The sequence below is a fragment of the Cyrtonyx montezumae genome, unplaced genomic scaffold (assembly GCF_038088225.1).
Source record: "Cyrtonyx montezumae isolate F1298 unplaced genomic scaffold, pur_monq_1.0 scaffold_37, whole genome shotgun sequence".
Classification (NCBI taxonomy): Eukaryota; Metazoa; Chordata; class Aves; order Galliformes; family Odontophoridae; genus Cyrtonyx; species Cyrtonyx montezumae.
Genome location: NW_027072042.1, coordinates 21,319 through 44,333, shown reverse-complemented (window position 1 = coordinate 44,333; position 23,015 = coordinate 21,319). Strand labels below are relative to the sequence as shown.

Here is a 23,015-nt window from a genome sequence, read left to right as displayed (position 1 = left end):
AGAGATTTAATAACGTGAGGAAATTGCAGGAGACCGGCCATCACTCTCAGCTCCTTGAGGTAAAGCACGACGCGTTTCCAGGAGAGCTTGGTTTCTGTCCTCTTAAATTGGGATAAAGAAACCAAGAAAAGGCACAGAAACCACATTAACCTTCGCTTCTCCTCTTCTTAGTACAGAACTAATGAAAACAAGAGTTGTTTGTTTGGTTTTTTTGTCAGTTTTGATTTTCCTGCCATCGGAGAATGGATGTATTCCAAGGGGTCGTCGTGCCCACGAAGGCGACGGAGCAACGGGATGTTCCCAAAATGTTGTTTGATTTTGCTGCAGAAATAAAGCGTATTGCGTAGGGTTTGGGCAAAGCAGCGTTCCCTATTGTGTGTTGAATCCTTAGGAGCCACCAAGGAAGTTTTTACATGGAGAGGAAAAGAAGTCTGGGCTGCATTCAGAAGAGCGTGGCCAGCAGGTCGAGGGAGGGGATCCTCCCCCTCTGCTCTGCCCTGGTGAGGCCTCACCTGGAGCACTGTGTCCACTTCTGGGCTCCTCAATACAAAGCACACAGGGATCTGCTGCAAAGAGTGCAGTGAGGGCACAGAGCTGACACAGGGCCTGAACACCTCCCTTATGAGGAAAGACTGAGAGAGCTGGGGCTGTTCAGCCTTGAGAAAAGGAGACTCAGAGGGGATCTGATCCACGGCTGTCAATATCTGAGCAGCGGGAGGCAAAGGGACGAGGCCGGACTCTGCTCACAGTGTGTGCTGATAGGACGAGGGGAAATGGCCACACTGCCTACCTGTGCACCCTGGGCTGGAGCTGCTTTGGCAGAGGGTTGGACTCCATGATCTCTGGAGGTCCCTTCCAACCCCCACAGTTCTGTGATGCTGTGAAGCTCTTCCAACTCAGAAATCCTAAAAGACGACGATGGAGATGAGAAATAAAAGGAAAATTGTGGCGCACAGCTTCTTATCTTCCTTGGGAAATCCAGAAAGCATTGCGAGTTGATGTGAATTACGTCAGTGTGGAGCTACGTTATGTAAAGCAGAAACGTAAAGGATGAAGGCTGTCACGTATAAGGGTTGAATTCTTGATCCAAGCTGAATTTTTGCAACGTCTTTGAACTTCTCCGATCTCCAAAACATTCCTTGCTGCAGTATAAGACGCCGTGCTGACCTGGATCAGACAAAAAATAAAGCTTTGAAAATCGCTTTGTCTTAATGTCCCATGAACCAACCTGGAAGTTGAGAGAAATTCAGTGTTTTTGTCTGGATTTCAGCAACATCACCAGAAATCCCCTCCTGCTGACGTGAGGATTGCGATGAGCGGCAAGGAGACGACCAGAGCTAACAAAGGGATGAAGAGCAGCGAGGAGGATGGCTTTGGGTAGCAAAGCTGGACGTATCCCAGCAAAAGGGAGCCCGATGCTGTCCTGTTTTACGGCAAAGTCCTTGAAATGTTGATTTTTTTCCCCGAGTAAATCGAGCATTTCCATAGCAGAGATCATCACCCACTGCACGAGGAGCTGGGCTCAATGGTCCTTATGGGTCCCATCCAACACGGGATATCCTATGATTCTCTGAATGGGGCAGAGGAGCTGTGTCCCCAACAAATCCCTTTTCCCCACAAACCAGATAGGGACCCCAGAAGACCCTGCAGATGGGGTTACCATCACCATCCCATCATTCAAATCCCCTTAATCGCAGGCTGGAGGTGAGGAGGGCTGAGCTGCGTGCTGCAAAGTGCTCAGCTCTGAGATTTGCCCCAGCACGTTTTCCACGCACTGTTCATGCACTGCAGCCCACTTCTGTCGAGATTTCAGTGCACTTGCATGCAATATTTATACTTTCCTCCTTTGGTTTCTATCACCCAGCAACTAAACCTCCGATGCACTAAATAACGTAGGAGCGGGGAGAAATGTGGCACCACTCCGGTTCAGCTTTATTGAGCTCATGCTTCCACTGGGACTTTGAGCTATGAGATACGGTTTAGCAGCTTGTGATAGCAACGGCAGTGGGTGGACGGTTGGACTGGATGATCTCATAGATCCTTTCCAACCTCGTGACTCTATGATTCTATGATAACTCAAGACCGCTGGCTCAACCCGTTGTCCAGAGGGTCCACGCAAGGCTGGAGAGGCCTTCTTTCCCACAGAACAAGTCTTTCCTCCCGAGGTGCACCTGCATTGCCTCTGGGCAGAATCACAGACTCGTGGCTTGGGTTGGAAGGGGCATCAAGTTCCAACCCCACTGCCCCAAGCAGGGACACCGACCCCTGGACCTGGGACCAGACCAGGCTGCCCAGTAGACCCTTCACAGCACCTGACTGGTTGACCTTTCTGTTGTTACTCCCACTGCTAAGAACCTAGGCTTGACTTCCTCTTTGTCATCCCCCATTTCCAGTCATAAGATCGTGTTTCCCTTTTCTCGGGGGTGTCCAGCACCAAATCCCTGTTTCCCACGTGGACTCCAATACGAGACGATCGATGTCATTAAACGTTTGCTCACGGGAGCTCCCTGCATTACATACTCATTCTGCAGATCTTCAACCACTCCTACAATTCTTCGTAGAACCACAGGATGGTGAAGGTTGGAAAAGACCTCTCAGATCCCCGAGTCCAACCCCAGCCCATCCCACCACGAGCAGTGACCACGTCCCCAAGTGCCACACCTCCGTGGTTCTGGAGCCCCTCCATGGGTGGGCGCTCCCTGTGCAGACTGTGCCAATATTCTTCTCCCGACCCTCTTTGCGTTTTAACGTTTTTCTAAGGACGATCATGGAAAAAAATAACACCACACCGTGATATAATCACCCTCTATTGGCTGCTCCATCATTGCATACAGAGATTACCGTTGCCCAACGCACCAACGCTTCCCATGGGGTATCTACAAGGTTGCTCTGCTCCCCCTAAGTCATTCTGCAGAGCCCAGCGCTGTGGGGATGCTCAGCCCAGAGGGAATCCTCACCTCATCCGGGCTGGCAAGCTTCTTCCTCCCCTGCTGGCTCCGAGCACCCCTGGCAGCCACCCGAGCACCGCGTGGACTCCAGAGAAAAGTCAGGGCGGGCAGGGGAGAGAGGCAAGCATCCAGAAGAGCATTATGGAAAATAACTGCACAGATAGGATGCTGAAGCCTTCTCCGCTTCCCCCATTCATCACCCTTGACAATATGATCATTTTGCCTAACAGCTAGAAACCACTTCCAGCTAATATTGTTTGTTCTCTGCGTTGTAATAGTATCCAGAGGGCCATGCAGTTGTGTTTTCTACAAGACGTGCTATTCACATCATGCATTTTCTGCTCCGAGCCTTTCTCTGAGCTCTATACCAAACAAAACAAGACAAAAAAACCCAAAATAAGTAGGAATTACATCGAGCGTGAGAGATTACAGGAGCGTGAAGCATCGCGCCTGCAGACGCAGGTAAGCATTTCTGAGCCATCAGGTTTGGAAAATGAACCCCAGATCCTTCCCAGCCCACACACACAGGTTTGTGTGGCACCCACCTTCACCACCACCACCAGGGCCCTCTCCCCGTCACCCCACGGTGTCCTCTGAGTTTTTGCATGGTTCCTCCCCATGAGGAGCTGCAGGGCCATGAGCAGCTGTAGGATATGCAAGAGATGTAGGGCCATGAGGGAGTGTAGGGCTACAAAAGCCTGAAGGGGCACGGGTGGCTGTAAGGTCATGAGGGGCTGCAAGGCCATGAGGGGATGTAGGGCCATGTGGGGCTATAGGATATGAGGGACTCTAGGGCCTTGAGGGGCTATAGAGCTGTAAGGAGCTGTAGGACGTGCAGGAACTGTAGGGCCATGAGGAACTGTAGGACATGCAGGAGTTGTAGGGCCATGAGAAACTTCCCACCCCAGTCCCCAACGCAGAACCTCTTCGAGGCTTCAGTGGAGCATCGAGAGTCATCTACTCCGAAGTGACGGTGCCGAGGCAGCGGGAGCTGAGGCACGGGGCTGCCACGCAGGTCAGCAGCTTTGGGGAATGACACTGGGAAGGGGTTTTTAGAGCCAGGATGCCCCCAACCCATGGGAGAGGGGCAGCTCCAAACCAACCTCCAGGTGGGGTTTCCACAAGGGGAGGTGGTTGAGAAGTAACTTCCCAACACGCCATCACACGATGCTCTGGGTGTTTCAGGGCGCCGTGGACTATTTACTGTGGGCAGAGGGAAGCTACCACGTCGTCCATCTGACGCGGGCAAAGTATGGCTCAGCTCTGGTTCCTCCTCCACCACCTCCAAGCGTGTCCCCGATGGGGTCAGCCCGAATGTCTGCTTTGCTTTACAGGAATCTGGTAGCCAACGACCTCCCGGTTCACACGTACGGTGCCAGGGGAGAGCTGATCACCAAGTTCCCCTACATCCAGGTGTGGGAAAACGGAGGAACCCCATAAATATAGCCACCCTCACCCCAAAAAATTCATTGCAATCCAAAGACTCCACATTGTGATTCTCACGTTGGATGCATTTCTGGGCTGGGTTGTACCTTTGCAGGATGACTGCTTCTACGAGGGCTTCGTGGAAGGCTCTCCTGGCTCCACCGTGGCCCTCAGCACCTGCAGCGGGATAAGGTAGGGCCGTGCACTGAGCAACGCATCCTGGATTTCAGCACGGGATCGGGTGGGGCCGTGCACTGAGCAATGCTGGACTTGTAGGATGTAAATGTATCCGCAGAAGGATCCTACTTAGCCACACCACAGTGCTGCCCCACGTTTGTGTGGGGAGAAGCAGCCTAAAGATGGACCCTCCGTAGGACAGGTGCAGCACAGAGCTTCCATTGCATTCTCACCTTTCATTTAATATTTGGGAATTGGGCTCAGTGACCCTCATGGGTCCAACTCGGGATACCCTGCGGTTCTATGACGTCCCTCAGTGCCACGTCCCCACGGTTCTGAACACCCCCAGGGACGGTGACCCCCTACAGTGGGCAGCTGTGCCGCTGCACTGCCACTCTTTGGAGAAGAAATGCGCCCTAATATCCACCCTGACCCCCCTGAAGCAACACGAGCCCATCACCTCTCACCCTATTGCTATCACCTGGGGCAGAGCCCGACCCCCACCTCCTGTCAGTGCTTAAAAAGACATTTCTCTCATTCCTTCCTTCCCGAACATACAGAGAATGGGCTGTTGGGTTTTCTGTTTGATGGATGGCTTACCCACCCCGCCCACCCACCACCACTTGGCTTCTTCGTGCCCTCGCGAACCGATTTCAGAAGCCAACCTGCCCATCTCTCTCTCTGTGTGAGCACCCAGAGGAGTTCTGCAGCTCGGGGAGCTGCTCTACGAGGTGGAGCCGGAGCAGAGCTCCTCCACTTTCCAGCACCTCATCTGTCGGACAGCGCCGGCGGAGCGCTCGGTCCCACCGCGCCCGCTGCCCCACGAGCGCCCAACCCAGGACGGAGACCGCACCAACGGGAGCTGGGAAACCCTCCTCGTGGGGGTACGGTCTGCTTGGGTCGGCGTCACACGGGTGTTCGGTGCACGTGGGTTAGGTGAAGCGTGGGGTTTTAGGAGCATCAGGGAGCGCTCCTGTGCGGTGCTGCCTTGGTTTGCTCCAATGACGTGGGAAGAGCTCTGTGGGCACAGATGCGTCTGCCACCTCTCTGCTGCTCAGAAACAGCGGTGCTCCTGGGGGCACACCCCTTTGTTCCCCTTCTTTCCATATGGGACACTGCGCTCTTTTTGCAGGAGAACAGAAAGCGGTTATTTGCTTTCTCGGTGCTTCTGGGGCCACTCAGAACATTTGTCATCGCTGTCCCTGGTGTCGGGAGAGCTGAGACACGGTGTCACTCCTGGACCCGGGAGCGGGGACTGCTGACAGCCCCAGTCTGCCCAGTGCCAGCACGCTGTGATTGCACTCGGGGCAAGAAATCAGGAGTGATGCTCAGCCCGGAGCTGCTGCTTTCTGATCACAGCTCGCAGCATTCAGATGAAAGGATGACTTATCAGCTCCCTGGGAGGAAATATAGCTTTATAAATCGCTATGACTTTGCTGAGTTTACTGAGGACCTGAGAGAGAGAGAGAGAGGGGGTAGGTTATAATCACAACGAAACGCTTTCCCCTGGAGCAGTGTTGTGATTGCACTCGAGCTCTGCAGACCACACCGCAGTGCTCTGGCACACCTACAAGCACAGTGCACCCCCAAAAAGCAAAGCTTGGAACCCAAAGGCGCCGTCCTGGGGTTCACACATCCCCGTGGTGCAGTGACACTTTGCAGAGGTGGGGACACTGCTGCTTTTCAGGGCTGAGGGTTGGGCGGGATGGCTTTTGCAACGTGTAAAATTACACCAATCGCTTCGGGTGTGCAAAAATGCGGGAGCCCAATGCTGAGCACCACACCGCTGCCGTGGTGCTTTGCTATGGCCGTTGTGTTACACTGGGGGCACTTCCTCTGCAATTTGGGCATGCCAGTGCCCGTGTGTCTTCAGAGGAGGACGTGGTTGTGCAGCAAATGCGAGCACTTCTTTAGGCAGCCTGCAGCTGTCATCAGAGGCTGAGGGAGAAGAAACGGTTTTGAAACAAGCATCGGGGCCTGCCCACTGCGATGGGCTCAGGGACAGACCTGGTCCTGATCCCACCACGTCCCTCTGTGCCACATCCCCAGTGCCCTGGAACCCCCCCAGGGGCGGTGACCCACACCTCCCTGGGCAGCCCGTGCCAATGCACCACATCCTTCCCATGTGGTTGCTTTCTGATCCAGGTCTGAGCCCCTTCCCACTGCCTTTAATGCATCTTTGCACATCTGCACAGCTGGGAAGCAGCTAGGGGACCTGTGGGGCTTGCTGGTGGCACCCCGAGGCCGTAACACGTCCCTTGTCCCCTTCCAGTTCAAAGCCAACAGACACAACAAGACCCTGATGCTGCCCCTCTTCGTTTCCATCAGCAACATCCTGAACGCGGTCGGTGCCAAGGCAGGAGCCAGGGGAGGGGATGGCTGCCATGTCTGCAAACACTGCCAGGCAGCAGTGTGCTCCTGAATGATGTGAAACCCAATTCCACGGCTAAAAAATTGCTTCAAGTGTGAGCGAAGCCAATTGAGAACTAATTCTGAAATGATCCCCTTGAAGCTGCTTGATGGAATACGCATTATCGGTGCTAAATGCTTCCTGGTAGCTCATTATGTTCTCCCTCTCTCTTCATTATCTTGCTTTGAAGCTTTGCAAAGAACATTGATGGGGCACTGGGGCGGCAGCCACAAGCTTAGTCACTCTCAGCCGGGCAGGAAGCCGTACCGCATTACCATGACACAGGGAAACAAACAGAGCGCTCAGCCACCAGCACTTGGCTCTAGAGCTCGGCTCCTGGGTCAGCTCCTGAGAGGTTGGGACACGAAGAGCTCTCGAGGATGGCCAGCACCTCCCAGATCCCCCAGCCCCACCATCACGATGACCTACTGAGTCCCATCACCAAACCACGTCCCTCGGTGCCACGTCCCAAACACCTCCAGGGCTGGGGGTGCCCCCACCTCCCTGAGCAGCCCACGCCAACGCTCAGCGTCCCTGTCCACGGTGGACTTCTTCCAAACACACCACCCTCACCGTCCCCTGGTGCAACTTGAGGCCCTTTCCCCAAGGTTCCCCTCAACACACCACCCCACGCAGGTCTACAAGCCCATGGGGCTGCGGATCGTCCCCAGCGCCGTGGAGATGTGGACCACAAAGGATCAGGTGTTGGCCACGCGGAGCCCGGCCCGGACCCTGATCTCGTTCAGCAGCTGGTGCCAGAAGGATGCTGCAGCTCGCCTCCTGTCCTGGTGGGATTTTACGAGGGAGGATTTTCCAGCTTAGCCCGTGTTATTAACCAGCACACGCGTGAATTGGCACACGGAGGTTCTCATTACATCGCCCCTCCTTTTCCTTGTCCTCTTCTATGGTTTCCCACAGGTGTACACACACAGTGTACATTTTACCTCCGACCTCAATACAGTTGTCTGTAACTGAATTATTATAATCCCGTAGGTAGACAGGGCATTCATTTTTAGACTCACCACCCCATTCTCAGGTGGTTCACAACCCAATATTTGAATTACATCTTTGGATGAGAGAGTTAGGGCTCCGGCTGCAAGCTGTTTAATCACTTCGCTTGCTTTACAGTGCATTTCTCTAATGCTCAAACCTCTCTGCTGCAGTGGGGAGCACTACGAGGAGTGGGGCTTTACCTGGAAGGGGATGGTGTGCCAGCCCAACTCTGTCGGCATCGTCCCGGTGAGGGAAGACCTCACAGATCAAAATGTTCCCCCCATACTCCTATATAGTGCTTACAAACTCACAGAAACACTGAATCATCCAGGTTGGAAAAGATCTCCGAGATTCCCAACCCCAATCCATCAGTACTGCTAAACCGTGCCCCTCACTGCCACTTATCCGTGGTCCTCAGTCCCTCAATTCCACATCTCCATGGTCCTCAGTCCCTCAGTATCACACCTCCAGGGACGGTGGCCCCACCACCCCCAGGGCATCCTTTGCCAGTACCCCTCTGCTCATTGGAGAAGAGTTCCCAGCTGGCACAAATTTCACAGTGCTGGAAGTCTGGCTCTGAGCATCTCCACACCCACAGCTCCTGCTCAAGGAGGCACGGACTTGTGATCTTTCTCCTGCAGTTCTCTGGCCAAGATGCTGTCCAAGATGTGATGACCCTGGCGCACATGATCGGCCACGGCTTGGGCTTCAACCACGACGACGGGACACAACTTCAGCACAGATCCTGTGACTGCAACTGCCCCCACAGAGGGTGCATCATGGGATCGCCCCCGGGGTGAGTGAAGCCTGGGTCCCCCTCCATCGCTTTGGGTGGGAGTTGGGTGCTCTCCTTCTGCTGCCCACCTCCGAGCAGCTGCTGCGGTTCTGGAGGGACGCGTGGCTGCTGGAGACAGGAGATCCCAGCTCTCCCCGAGACACACAGCCACAGCAGACTCCTCTTCCTGGCTTCCATCAGTCACTATTTCCTTCGGAAATACATCACAGAGTCATAGACTCAGCCAGGTTGGAAAACATCTCCAACACAGTGCAGTGCAACCATCCACCCACCACCAATATAACCCCAGCAAACCATGGCCCTTTGTACAACATCTTCCAGAAAGTCGCCTTGCACGCGGCAGGAGGGTCTCCTTCCACCCCTCCTCTTGTTACAGGGCCATAATGAAGAAAAACCATCCCACTGATCAACCAAAACTTCCCAAAACCCATTTCAGAAGGGGCTATGAGCAGCCCTGCTTCTGCCTGTGTCAGGGTGATGTCCTCAGCAAGTCGGGGCACTGCATTTCAGGACCATTATCTACTGGAAAAGCAATTTCTTTGATTACATATATATGTGGTATGGTTACATGTAGATAATTATTTCTTTAATTGCAGATCTTGCCTGGCAGTCAGTAACTGCTCTCTGAAGGAATATTACGAGGAAGTAATAAGCAAAAACAAACCTTGCCTGCCCAACATACCATCTTTAAAACCATCTCTTTTCAAACTCTGTGGCAACCGTGTCCTGGAAAGAGGAGAAGGATGTGACTGTGGCAACGACGAGGTGAGCAATCACGTATCTCAGCTGCTCTGTGTACAGGCAGATTATTACCACTCGCTGTCTCCTTGCTTTGAAACAAGAGCTTTTCTGTTTCTGTTCTCTTTTTTTCTACTGTGTTTATGCTAAAGTCGATGGAAGAAGTGCCTCTTCCTGGGGTTTGTTTACCTGTGTGATAAACCACATCTGTTTCTGAATCCTCTCCTTAAGGTAAAACACTATTGCTGTGTAAGGAGAGCTAAAAGCAGCTACCTCTACGTTCCAGGCACCTGAAACATTCAAGCCATTCTTTTTGTTGATGGTACAAAGTCCAGAGTCATAGAATCGCAGAACCACTGAGGGTGGAAAAGGCCGTTAAGATAATGGAGTCCCACCATCAGCTCTGGCATCATGAAGGATTTGGGGGACTGCAAATTTTAAGGTGGATTACGGCTGGAATAGTTGAAAAAGGGAAGGAAGGAAAGGACAAAAGAAGGGAAAAGTGACAGAAAGGGAGAATAAGTTCTCCCGTTCGGCTCAGAGGGGTTTCCAAGCGCCCTGGAAACATCAATGAACCAATTCATAGAGCAGCCCTGCAGAGCAGGCAGGTCGGCTGATGAGCAGAGATGAGGTGGAAGTGTTCATCTCGAGAGAAAAATGGGAACTGTTTCAGAAGTGACAACACGAGGCGTCCTTCCCTGTGCCACAGAGCTCCACACAACCACGTGCTTGAAGAGCAGCAGAAAAGAGCAGGCTTCTCCTCCCCGTAATTCCTTTAATTATATGTTCCTTATGCTGGAGAAGGTGTCCTGGCAAGAAACCGTAGCACAAGAAGGACCGTGGTGTCCTAGTTGGCCAATAGTTGGGCCAAAGGTTGACCATGAGGCAGCAGTGTGTCCTGGTGGCCAAGTAGGCCAATGTAGACTTGGTTGGCCAACGGTTGACCATGAGGCAGCAGTGTGTCCTGGTGGCCAAGTAGGCCAATGTAGACTTGGTTGGCCAACGGTTGACCATGAGGCAGCAGTGTGTCCTGGTGGCCAAGGCCGGTGGAACTCTGAGGTGCACAGAGCAGGGAAAGCAAGGGGGGGAGGTGCTCCTCCCCTCTGCTCTGCCCTGGAGGGTGGGGCACAGCTGGAGCACTGCACCCAGTGCTGAGCTCCCCAGCTCCAGGCAGACTGGAAACTGCTGGGGAGAGCCCAGTGAGAGTGCGGAGTTGGAGGAGCAGCTCCTGGTGGGCACAGGCTGAGCGCCCCGGGGCTGTGCAGCAGTTGGGGAGAGAAGGATAAGAAGGAATTATTACAGAATGCTTTTGAAATGCTCCATGATTTTCTAGAAGTAGCTACACATCGATGCAGGTGAGACCACACATATCTAAAAGACAGTATAAAATATACACTTACAGTAGTTAGGGCAGCAGCAAAGTGGTTTCCTCAGGCATTAGCAGTTGCAGTGCTGTTTGGGTGCATCTCAGTGGGACATGGGAATGGCACTTCTCAGTAGAGAAGACCCAGAAATAAAGGTGTGCTGAAAACGGCCACAAATGGAAGCAGCAGTACTCTCAATTTGTGCCCTGACATTTCCCCCAGTTCTAGCTTGAAGTGTGAATCGTGCCCACATTCTCTCTGAGTCTATCGCAGTTCCGTAGGAAGTGCCCAACTTCCCCAAGAAGTCCCAAGGCCGCGGCTGAGCAGATGTACTCCGTGCTTCCTCCTCAGAGACGGCAGTAATGACCACCAGGACTTGAGCTGTCGGTTTCATTATGAGCACACGCAAGCCTCCTGCAAATAAAACCACATTTCTCCATGCTCTACCACATCTGTAAGAAGTTTGCAGTCTGTGGAGCCGTGGCCCTCGCACGTGAAGGCAGCAGTGCTCGTCATGCTGTAGGCAACACCCGGCAAATAGGAAGTTGTCCTGAGAAAACTGGGAGTTCTCTGGGTTGGAAACAGTTCTGCCTTGCTGAGCCCCAACTCTGGGAGCCGTTTCTGATGCGCGACAAGGATCGTGACTGTTAATACTGAGCATAACGGTAGGGATTCCGGTTTCAGGATAGATCTGGGATACAGTGGAACATTTGTTTTAATGAAAAAAATAAATAAAAGGAAAAAAATTAGGCTTTGGAGAGATTTGCAGCCTTTATTCCAATCTTCTGCTCCAGATTATTCTGGACAAATGATCATTGTCTGTTTTCTGGTCGCTGATTGTTCTCTTGAAGCAAATCTCTCACGTAGCCACTTGGTTACGGTAGGAAAACAAGAATAAAAGAATGCGTAAAACACAGCAGGTCATTCAGAGCGCCAACAAAACCCACCAGGAGCCGCCTCACCACAGCCACCTCCTCCTTTCTCTCACTTTGCAGCTGCCCACCGTGCCCCGCTGAGCTGCTTCAGGGACGTGAACGTCCGAGGGGACCGCTGCGGGAACCGCGGCTGGAACGGCACGCACTGCACCAAGTGCCAGCAGGGGTGAGCGGTGACCCAGGGCGTCACCCCCGCGTGTGTCACCAGAGGCACTCAGGCCCTCTCTCTGCTCTGTTGTCGGGATTTGGCCACAGTAGGTTCCCAGGTCTCCATCTCCAAGGGGTCACTGCATCAACCAGCTGGGCTGGGTTTTCCTTTTCCATTTGATAAGTGGTTCTTCAACACTTTCTGGGTTGCTTTCTTTGGCCCTTTAGTGCTATTTCCTTTCAGCGATGCCACCATTCGCAGCCGTCATCAGTCGGTACATCCTGACAGAACATCTGGAAAGACACTTTTAGTTAAGGACATTGCCACACAGAGTGCCGTCCTCCGCCTTTGAGCATATCACTCTCCGAGCTTTCCTCCCCAGCCCCGTCCTGTAGGATTTGATAAGGATAATGGATCGAGACAAAGCAGAACGAAAGTTCACCATTCCTGTTTTCACGCCAAGCACGACACGAGCAGAACTTGAGCTTCACTCTTGCCACCTCTGGCCACAGAGATGAGCTTCAGAAGAATGATACCTAACTCCTCCCAGCATAAATATCATTATTTCTCATGCTTTACGAAAAATGGGCAAAACACACGAAAAGCAAAGAGACAAGTGGAAGGATCTCTAACTTCTTGAAAAGTCCCTTAGGACTGTGTGCCTTTGTGTCCCGAGGCAGCAGCACCGGCGGGCATCGATCCCAGGCAGCAGCGTGGATCACCAAGCAACGCCTGCATGCACCCTGGGCTGGGAGCTGCTGTGGCAGGGGATTGGACTCGAGGATTTCTGGAGATCCCTTCCAACCCCTTCAGTTCTGTGGTGCTGTGATTCCGTGGTGCACAGCCTCGTGACCCTCCCACCAAACCCAGTCGTTGCAAAAACAATTTGCAAGGCCAAAAGCTGAAAACGTTTCTCCTCCTGCCCTGAGGAGACATCTGTGTCCCTCCTGGAGATACGAAGGTGCTCCACGTTATTCACTGAGCTCATGTGTATGACGATCAGGGTGGTTGAGCGGTGTGCATCCAAACCCCATCCATCCCCCCCGGCCTTGGGCGGGTATCGGAGGAAGGTGCGAGCAGAGCAGGGATGTGGGGTGCTCTGTACAGACTGGCACAGCTGTTGGGTTTCTGCAGCAAACAAATGACTCCTGAGGTAGAACTGCTTTCTGTGCACACTGTGACCCTCAGCTGGGTTTCTTCAGCCTCGGTTTGTCTCAAACCAGGAACACGAGAACTTCCTTTTTTTGCTCCTGTCCCTTCCTCTATTGCTTCTTCAGGGAGAGGGGATGGAAAGCCTTGAACAAAGAGGAACTGACTCTGTGATTTTATCCTTCTTCACCGATCAGTGCTCTCTTCCAACACCTGTTGTTTCACCTTGTCACCAACGCGAATCTGCCTCTTCCTGCAGATATGCATCAACAGGACGTGTGTCAGCGCAGCCTTCCTCGACAGCGACTGTACAGCGAACCAATGCCACGGCAGAGGGGTAGGTAGAAAACTCAAACTGTCCTCTGAAGAGTAGCATATGTGAAACGTAAATTTGCCTTTCAAAGCAATGCAGAGGTCCAGAACGGTTCCTGGCTCAGCAGCACAAAGATTGTTTTGGTTTCCATGCATGCCTTCCCCCCCCGATCCCGCTCTGACAGCCGGCAGCCCTCCGTCGCCGTGTTCATTGCCTTCCTCTGCCATTTTTCTTCTTTGTTCTCACAAACATTGCAAAAAGTGACTTCTACATCGCGACTCTTCATCCTTCAGTGCAGCTGTCAGAGCTCCTGAATCTAAATCAGCCCGAGTCGGAGAGATCCTCTGAAGAATGCATGCCCAGTTCCGTAACTCTGCTCTCTTCGCAGATGCCACAGAGACGACAGATTTTGTACATCTCGATGCGGTGTGACATCAAACCCTCGTTTCAGTCTGACATCCAACCCACGTCTCAGGCAGTAACGCTGCCTGCTGTGTTTGCAGCCTCTCTCTGCAGGACCATCATCACAGCGAGAGGGTGCGGGGATGGATGGGGAGCCCACGGCAAAACACGCAGCTCACGCAGCTGTGCCTCCTGCACACAACAGAGGTCTCACATTTCCACAGCGGCGGCCAAAGGAGAGTGACAAATCTGCCTCAGGGCGTGGATTCCACGCTGCCTTGCTCCGCTGTCCTGCGGGATGAAGTGGCAGCAGGCTGATCCTCTGGGAAAACACGGGGCCGCCCCACCATCGCTGCATTGTTCATGCTGTAAAATAAAGACGTTTTCTTTCAGGTCTGCAACAACAAGAAGAACTGTCACTGCGATTTCGGATGGGCCCCTCCGGACTGCAGGGCTGAAGGGTTTGGAGGCAGCGTGGACAGCAGCCCACCTCCTTCGTACTGCGGGGAGCGCGGTGCGACCGCTCTGCCCACCGTGCTGCCCCTCAGCATCCTTTCCTCTTCAGCAAGCTCGGTAGCTTTCCACCTGTGCTTTCAGATCATCCCAGCCTTGCTTCAGGCCCTCTCTTTTTCCTTTGCTGTTTAGCCACATTGGATTTCATTGCACTTGAGCTTTGTAGGCCCCTTCCAGCTCAGCTATTCTATACTCTACTCTACCCTATCCCATTCTACTCCACTATTTTGTTTCTATTCTAACTCTATTTTATTCTCTTTTTTTCCCCCCTCCTATCTCGCCTCCCTTTCATCACTGCAGTGGTGCTTGCCCTGCCTGCCCTCTCTCTGGCTTCTCCCACAGCACCCACAGGAACTGCAGATCAATTCCATTAAGCACCAGGGCCACGCCGCCAGCACACAGTTCATTAAGGCAGCAGATGAGGAGTGTCTGTTGAGCTCATCAGAACCCCCTTAGGAGAATTTTCCTCTCCTCTTAATAGACATCTCCAGCCGAGCTCCAATCCTGGGAGGACAGGACATAACTATTTTCCGGGCACGTACCCCTGAGAGATGCTCTTCTGCCTTCAGATCTATTAGGTGGAACGACTCACAAAGCCACGCAGTCACTCAGCAGGGCTGCACAGCCCGCCGGTGTCTGAGCACGGGCAGCATTCAGGCTCTTCCCCTCTCTGCCCACCGGTGCTGGCGACGGTGAAGAGCTCTGAGCTCTTTCTGCCGATGGCTTGGCCGGGCAAACGGAGCAGCCAAGGGCTCAGAGGCACGGCAGGGATCGAACCCTCAGGGTGCTTCTTTGCCTGTGTGTGTCCTGGGATGCGTGACATCCCCAGCCTCCTTACAGCGCAGTCCCTCCTTGCTGTCCACCTCGTGGCTTCTGAGAGAGAAGAGAGCACCATGAGCTCCCACCCCGGTGGTCAGGGAGGTGTCCTGGTCCTTCCACCCCGGGAGCTGCCATTCCTCCCAGCACATCTGCGCTCACAGAGCGTTGACGCTCTTTGTTTTCCTTCCCAAGTGTACGGAGCTGCGGTAAAAGCTGTCAGAATGCTGCTTGTCCTCATCCTGATTTCGGGCGTCCTGCTGTACAAGAGGGCTGATATTGCAGAGCGTACCGGAGGTAGGCGTGCTCCAGCACCAGCAATCCCCACCCCAGGATCTCACCGTCCCTGGGGGTGTCCCAGCACTGTGGGGATGTGGCCCTGAGAGACAGAGAGTTGAGAAGAAGAAAGATTTGGGGGCAGCATGCGGAGGATAAGCGTTCCCTCATCCTCCTCCTGCTCCTCTCTCCAACACCAAGCTCTTAATTTTATAGGTGGCGATGTTGAAGATGGGAAGGAAGAAAGTGTCCCACTCCTCCTCCTCCTCTGGAAGAGGTGAGCGGTGTCCCATCTCCACTGAAAGCCACACTCCCAATGGGGGTTGGGAAAACACGGCGTCTCGGTGCTCTCCTCCCATCGCCGTCCTTTCCCAGCAGTTCTTGCTCCTCCTGCTCTGCCAGCACAAGCTGAGAGCCGAGGACGCACCCGAAGGATCCGAACACTTGGCAGGATCCGTGCAGAAACCTGTTTCGATTGAGGCCAGAGGACAGTTTAATGTTAAAATACCGAGCTCCTATAAATAGGAGCAGACTGGGGCTGACTGCTCCCAGAGCCGACGTTAGCGCGGCAGCACAGCTGCACGAAGCCCAAACAAAGCATCAGTACTGGTCAGAAATCGGAACGTTGGAAGAAAAACATTTCTGGCCCCCAAAAATACCCAAGTCAGACACGGCAGCGGCTGCCACGCAGCAGGGCCACGTCCGAGCTCTGCCCCAGGCCGTGGGGTTTTCCTGCTGTGCCCAGCCCGGGGAGCAGGAGGGGTCCCAGCTCATAGCTGGGGATGGATCGGCCCCAGAAGCATTGCGCCTTTAGGTGTGATAAAGCACACGGCCCTCACGGCACATTTTGTCTTTCAGGAGAGCCCGGCAGAGCGTAGGAGTCCTCGGGAGCTGTGCAGGATGCAGGAGCCCGGGGTTGGGTGCAGCCAGGAGGGCTGAGCAGGATCCGGCCCCGCTTCCCACGCCTGTCCCATCCGCTGTGTTTGTGTTCCGCTGTGAATGACACCGCCAGAATAAACAGGTTTTTCTTCCCATTTCTGATGATGGGAAACACTCTCTTGTGGGCTCACGCAGCGAAGCACGTGCACTCCTCTTTCTCTCTATTTTCTTTTCCTCCTTTCGGATCCTTCAGATGTCATTCATTTTGAGGAAGGAGTTCTTCCCAAAGCTCTCCGTGCCTTCTCACCCCTAGAAGATGACACGGGGAGAGCGTCCGTCCCTCAATCACTTTTTCCTCGCAGGGAGACCACATCAGTGCCCACCACCGCCTCTCCGGGCTCTGGAGAGGTAAGGTTAACCCAGTGAATAACACCAGATGGCATTAAAGATATTTTATAGGTGGTGTAATTTACCCAAACCAACAGGAATCCATCTGGAGCACAAGCAGATGTCATTCGTGTAGCAGAAGAAGGGCTCCTTCAGAGCAGCACAGCCCAAAATGGGAGGGACCCCCGGGATCACCGAGCCCATAAATGCGCGGATGTAGAAAAGGGAAGAGGTGGTTTGTGGGACTTATTTATAAAGAGACAACACACAGATGTGGGAATCTGGGTCTTATTCCTGAAGAGAGGACACACAAACGTGGGAATCTGGGTGTCGTGAAGAGAGACGGGAATATTTAAATGGGAACTGGGGGCTTATTTAGGAAGGGAACGCACAAATGTGGGAATTGGGGTCTTATTTACAAAGGGAAGATGCAGAAATGTGAGAATTGGGCTCCTTTTACGAGGGAAGAGTACAAAAACGTGGGGATTTGGGTCTTATTTAGGAAGAGAGGACACACAAATTTGGGAATTCGGGTTCTTTTTTTCTGAGGAAAGGGTTCAAAAATGCGGTAATTTGAGTCTTAATTAGGAAGGGGACACAAATGTGGGAATGTGGGTCTTAGTTATGAAGAGAAGACACAAAATGTGAGAATTGGGGTATTTTTATGAGGAGATGATACAAAAATATGGGTATTGGAGTCTTCTTCATGAAGAGATGGCACACGGAGGTGGGTATTTGGGCTGGAATTTGGGTTTTAATTACAAAGAGAGGATGCACAAATTTGGACTTGGGGGCTTAATTAGGAAGAGGACACAAATGTGGGTGAGACATACAAGGAGAGAACAGAGAAATGTGGGAATTTGGGTCTTGTTTGTGGGGAGAGGATGCACAGATGTGGGAATCTGGGATCTATGAGGAGAAGAGGCACAGATGTGGATATTTAGGTTGGAACTGGGGTCTACTTTAGGAAGAGGACACAAAATTGTAGGAATGTGGGTCTTAGTTCTGAAGTGAAGACACAAAATGTGGTGATTTGGGTCATTGCGTGAGGAGACAATACAGAATTATTGGCATCGGAGTCTTCCTCATGAAGAGATAATATCCACATGTGGGCATTCAGGTGGGAATTTAGGGTTATTTAGGAAGAGGATGCAGAAGTGTGGGAATTTGGGTCTTTCTCTGAGGAGAGGGTACAAAAACGTGGTAATTTGGGTCCTAATTAGGAAGAGGACACAAATGTGGGAATGTGGGTGTGACATACAAGGAGAGAACAGAGAAATGTGGGAATCTGGGTCTTTTTATGAGGAGAAGGCATAAAAATGTGTCAGTTTGGGTCTTATTTAGGGAGAGGACACGTCTGGGAACGGCTGGGGCCGGCACACTCAGACGTGGGGCCGTGGGCGCGGGTGAGGGCGCTGTTTCTGAGGGGACGCCCCATAAGCGCGGGCATTGGGCGGCGCTGTGACGTCACTGCCGTGCGACGGACGGCGGCCGCTATGGAGGCGGCGGGGGAGCGTGGGGAGGATGAGGATGAGGAAGAGGAGGAGGGGGAGGAAGAGTGGTTGCTGCGATCCCTGTCCCTGTGAGCGAGTCCCCGAGCCCGGCCCTTCGGTGTCCACCTCCGGCCTCTCACCGCCGCCCCCGCTGTCCCCGCAGTTATGAGGCTCTGCACTCCTTCGAGCTCCACGCTCCCACCCGCGTCATCGAATGGGCCCTGGGGAAGCGTGAGTGGGGGAGGGGTGGGGGGGGAGGCCGGGAGATGGGGGCTGAGGTGCTTTGGAGGTGGGAGGGGCTGCGTTGGGGCTTATGGGAGCAGGAGGGGTGCTATGGGGCTGCAGGGGAGGAGAGGCTTTGGGGGGGTCGGGGCTTATGGGGGCAGGAGGGGTGCTATGGGGCTGCGGGGGAGGAGAGGCTTTGGGGGGGTCGGGGCTTATGGGGGCAGGAGGGGTGCTATGGGGCTGCAGGGGAGGAGAGGCTTTGGGGGGGTCGGGGCTTATGGGGGCAGGAGGGGTGCTATGGGGCTGGGTTGTGGCCTGTGGGGAAGGGGAAGTGATGTCGGGCTGGGTTGTGGCCTGTGGGGACAGGAGAGGTGCTATGGGGCTGGGGCCTATGGGAGGAGATGTGTCGTGGGGCTGAGTTTGAGGCCCTAGGATGAAAGAGGAGGGTGCCCTGGGTCTGGGGATATTTCATCCTGAGCTTGGGGGTCTGGGTGTGCCGGGCTTCAAGGCGGGCGGTGCTGTAGCTCAGGGGGGCGGCTCAGGGAGGGGGGGTTCCCTCACTGCATCCCTGGGTCACCCCAAGGGGTCTGCGTGGCCGGGTACGGGTGTTGTGGAAGGAACGAGATCCTACAGCTGCTGCCACCAGCGACGCTGCAGGCGAAGGAGAGCCAGGTGGGTGCTGCACGTCGGCCTGTCCCGCGGGGCCTGCCGTGCCCCCGGGGGGGTTAGATGGGATCATAAATCACCCGGGTGCTGTCTGCTTGAGGGTCGCGTCGTCCCGCCGCTCTTGTGGCCCGGAAACGTCACCTGGAAGCGTGCGGAATGAAAGATTTCCTTGGGGATATAGGGCAGGGGAGGAGAGCAGGAGGGAAATGTGAAGAAGTGATTTTCGCCTTCGGTTTCCAGGGTCTGTGTCCGGAGAGGGATTTCAAGGTGGAATGCGGCGGATTCTCAGACCGCCCTGTTTACAACCTGAAACACGTGCCGGGCACCAGGTATGGCCAGCGAGGCCCTCCTGAGGGGCACGGGGGGCTCATCCTCTGCCTTCACACAGCTGGTGGGAGCTCTGTGGGTCCAGGCAGGGAGCCCTGGCCTTCCCAGATCAACATCTTGGTGTCTGGAGAGGAGCAGTGCGGTGGGGTGCACCCTGCTGCCCCCGTGGTGCATCCTTGGAGTATGGAGCAGCTCTCTCGGCTCCCTCCTCCTTCCAGGTCCTGTTCCCATTCAATCCCTCCAGGAAGGACCTGGTTTCACTCTCCTGGAGCCCGGGCTTGTGACCCCAGCGCCCTGCTTCCCCCTGGCAGGACACAGAGCTCCACAACCCCACGGTCACTGCCTCCAGGGCTGCTCCGGGCCTCGGCCTCTCTGAGCAGTCCCTCCTTGTTTGTTGGTCCAAGGTCCAGCTGCACGCCTCTCCCCTCTGGCTCCTCCACCACCCGAGTCAGGAGGTTTCCAGCAGCACTTGCCAGGATCCTCCCGGGCTGTCTGCTCCTCGCTGCGCCGTCCCTCCAGCAGATGTCAGCTGTGACTGAGAGCCTGCTTCCCACTGCCTGTAAAAGGCCTTATCAACTTCCCCTTCCTGCTCAGGCAGCCTGCAGTGAGCACCCAGCCCAGCGTCCCCTCGTTAGCCCGGCCCTTAATCCTGCCACGTGTGGGCCGTCCCCAGGCAGAGCTCTGTACGTTCCGGGTGTCCTCTTGCTCCTCTCTTTCCTGTCTGATCCGTAGGGACCACGTGGCCATTCCCTGCTCTACGTCCCTGCAGTGGCAACGTGACTGCACTCCTTCCTGTTTTCTTCCTTTTAGCGAGGTGAAAGCCATCTCTCAGCTGTCAGCTCTCCAAAGGGGTCACGTGGGTATAAAAGCCCACACCAAGGACGCGGTGCTCATTGCCTGCTTGGAAAATCTGCCTGCTCCTCTGTAGTGTACCTTGTAGGGTTGAGGAGGAAGCGACCTGCACCTGCAAACCCTTAACCACCATCCCAGAGCTCTGAGATCCTATTAGCTAGTGCCTGAGTTGCTCTTGGCGTCATCAGTGCTCGTGTGGAAGAGCAGTGGGGGTAACAGTGGTCCACGGGGTCCGTCAGCTCAGGTGCTTCGCTTGCAGCTATGCCCGGCTCCTCGTCCTCTTGGGAGGGCATCATCTGTCGGTACCATCATCAGGAGGAGCAATAGCTGTTCTCGTAGGAGAGCTGCCCGTTTCCATCATCCACCTCCACGTGGCACAGAGCCCACCTCCGTCTCCCCCCACGGTGTGGGGTTGAGGCTCCTGAAGCTGTAGGGTCTGCAGGAACATCATCTCGTGCCCTTCCTCCTCACCCCGGTGATGGTACTCAGCACTGCCACAGCTCCTGTGGAAGCAATTGACGCTGGGTCACCGCTGGAGCCCTTCGTCCCACTGCTCCTGCTGGCAGCACAGCCCCTGGTGCTGTCTTTTCCCTCCTTCTGCCTTTGGAGCTCTCTGGAGGTGCCTGGCAGTCAGAGCGGGATGTGAGCGGCTGCTCCCCGCGTTCCTGCTGTGTGGGTTCAGGAGGCTCTCACTGCTGCTGTTTGTAGGCAGAGCAAACTTCTGGCTGATTCAGCCCTCACCTCCTACACGAGCCCTCCTGGGGCTCTCTGTTCCTAGCCCAGCACTCGTGGATAAACACACTAATTAAATATCTGGGCTGCGCAGATCACTTTCCTCACAGCTGCATCTCCATGGGAGCTCCTGGAAGGAGCCACTCCTCCCACCCCACGTGGCTCCGGTGAGGGGGACGAGCTGCTCCCCACTCCTGAGGAGCTCTGTGGGGCTCTGTTTGTTTCCTCAGCTTGCTGGTGACGAGCGGCCCTCCCGACAGCTCCGTGCAGCTCTGGCGGGTGGCAGCAGAGGACTCTGGTAAGGGAACGTGCTTTGCCCACCACCCCAAGTGCTCCTGACCACTCTTTCCTGGAAGAAGTCACTCCCCCTATCCAACCTGATGCGTGGCTTTCCACGAGCTTTGCTCGGTTTTCAGAGGTTTGCTGTCCTTCCTCACTGGGTGCGTTGGAAAGAGCACTTTCATTCTGTTGACAAAGTCATCATGTGATTTCCCGTGCAGTTCAGTGGGTTGCTTTTGGTCTTTGCGGATTACTCTCAGCCCAACACGTTTTGTAGCTGCTTCTCTCTCTTCCCCACAGATGTTATTAAATCCATAAGCACCATCTCGACCGAAAATAGCGCCGAGGAGAGCTGGGCGAAAATTGCAACCATTTCAACGAGAGCCCCGTGGGTCCTCCACGGCTCCAGGCTCTGTAGCACCCGGATCACGGAGCTGGAGTCACAGAAGGAGGTGTACGTAGCAGGTATGCAAAGCACGGCTGGGTGGGGACTGCTGGATGAACCACTGACAGATCGCTGAGTCAGCTGTGGGAGCACAGCTGAAGGCAACGCACCTGTGTGACCAGAGGGGTGGAGTCTGAATCCACCTCCTATAGACCTCATGCAGCCAGGGCTGCAGCGTCCCAGATCAGAGGTCTGCTTCCTCCGTCACGCAGACAAGAGGACGAGGTGTAGAAACTCTCCTCCTGCAGGCAGGACGGGAGCTGAGCCCCACTGTGCAGCCCCGCCCTGAGCTCTGCTGGTCTCTCCCAGCCTCGGGGAGCAGCGAGGAGCTCAGCAGCCTGGCGTTCCTGGACGGCAGCACGGCTGTGCTGTGCTGTGCCGTGGGGCAGCTGTGCGTGGCAGACGTCCGGCAGCGTGGCCCCGTGCAGGTTGTGCCCATCCCCTCGGCACCGCGTGGGCAGCGCTGGTGTGCGGCAGTGGGGTGCTCTGAGCTGAGCTCCCAACCCATCGCGTGCGTGTCGAGCGGAGGGAGCGTCGTCGTGGTGGATGTGAGGAAGACCTCGCAGTGCTCGGCCTCGGCGCAGTGCACCGTTCCCTCTCCCGGCTCCGACGCTGAGCTCCTGAGCGTTTCCTGGGCTCCCGCTCTGTCGGGCTGCCTGGCTGTTTCAGGTGGGTGCTGTGGGCAGAAATCTCCTTTTCTTGGTGGTGCGTTTTGCATCACCCCGCCTTGTTTCGAGGGCTCCAGGTTTAGGGGGCTGCTGTTCAGAGCTGGGAGCAGCGGAGAGCTGAGCTCGTTGCCCTACACCCGCGGGCGTCGCTCATTGATTCCTCCCCTTCCTCCTCCAGGTTTCGATGGGTCCGTGCGCGTCTACGACACGCGGAGCTGGGCTGCTGCTGGCTGCCACGCACAGCCGCTCTTTGTGCACGAAGGACACGCGTGGGGTGGCACACGGCCACGGGTCACGGCACACGCGTGGCACCCACACAGACCCAGGACGTTGGTGTCGGCGGCCACCGACGGCTCCTTGCACATCTGGGACTGGGTGCAGCCCCGCGGGAGCTGAGGGGTGGGAGGGGCTGGGGCTGCGTGGGGCCGGGTGATTTTGGGATGCGTGATTTGGTTCTCGTGTGGGGCCCGGCTGGTTATGGGATGTGGGGATGGGTGGACGTGGGGATGCGTGGGTACGTGGATATAGGGGGTGGGGATGTGGGGACAGATGGATATACATGGACACGGGTATGGGGATAAGGGGACACAAAGAGACATGGGGGTGTGGGGACACACGGACACAGGGATGTGGCTGTGGGTTATGGGGACAGGAGGGGC

At 55.0% G+C, this 23,015-nt stretch overlaps 2 protein-coding genes across 2 annotated transcripts; both read left to right on the top strand.

The window, feature by feature from the left end:
• Nucleotides 1-3,239: 3,239 nt before the first annotated feature.
• LOC136054436 (disintegrin and metalloproteinase domain-containing protein 9-like) lies at nucleotides 3,240-16,281 on the top strand. The gene is made up of 19 exons (XM_065745704.1): nucleotides 3,240-3,410; nucleotides 3,832-3,963; nucleotides 4,134-4,198; nucleotides 4,283-4,361; nucleotides 4,489-4,565; nucleotides 5,248-5,434; nucleotides 6,754-6,894; nucleotides 7,597-7,742; nucleotides 8,124-8,199; nucleotides 8,595-8,749; nucleotides 9,346-9,514; nucleotides 11,719-11,731; nucleotides 11,847-11,952; nucleotides 12,178-12,266; nucleotides 12,948-13,087; nucleotides 13,343-13,420; nucleotides 14,192-14,312; nucleotides 15,323-15,424; nucleotides 16,262-16,281. Exons 1-19 carry the CDS (start codon nucleotides 3,240-3,242, stop codon nucleotides 16,279-16,281), a joined length of 2,067 nt encoding a protein of 688 aa, XP_065601776.1.
• Nucleotides 16,282-18,140: 1,859 nt separating this feature from the next.
• On the top strand, nucleotides 18,141-22,758 carry WDR73 (WD repeat domain 73). Its single transcript, XM_065745810.1, has 8 exons — nucleotides 18,141-18,251; nucleotides 18,326-18,393; nucleotides 18,971-19,059; nucleotides 19,294-19,382; nucleotides 21,195-21,262; nucleotides 21,544-21,708; nucleotides 21,998-22,357; nucleotides 22,535-22,758. Exons 1-8 carry the CDS (start codon nucleotides 18,166-18,168, stop codon nucleotides 22,750-22,752), a joined length of 1,143 nt encoding a protein of 380 aa, XP_065601882.1. The 5' UTR covers nucleotides 18,141-18,165; the 3' UTR covers nucleotides 22,753-22,758.
• Nucleotides 22,759-23,015: the final 257 nt, after the last annotated feature.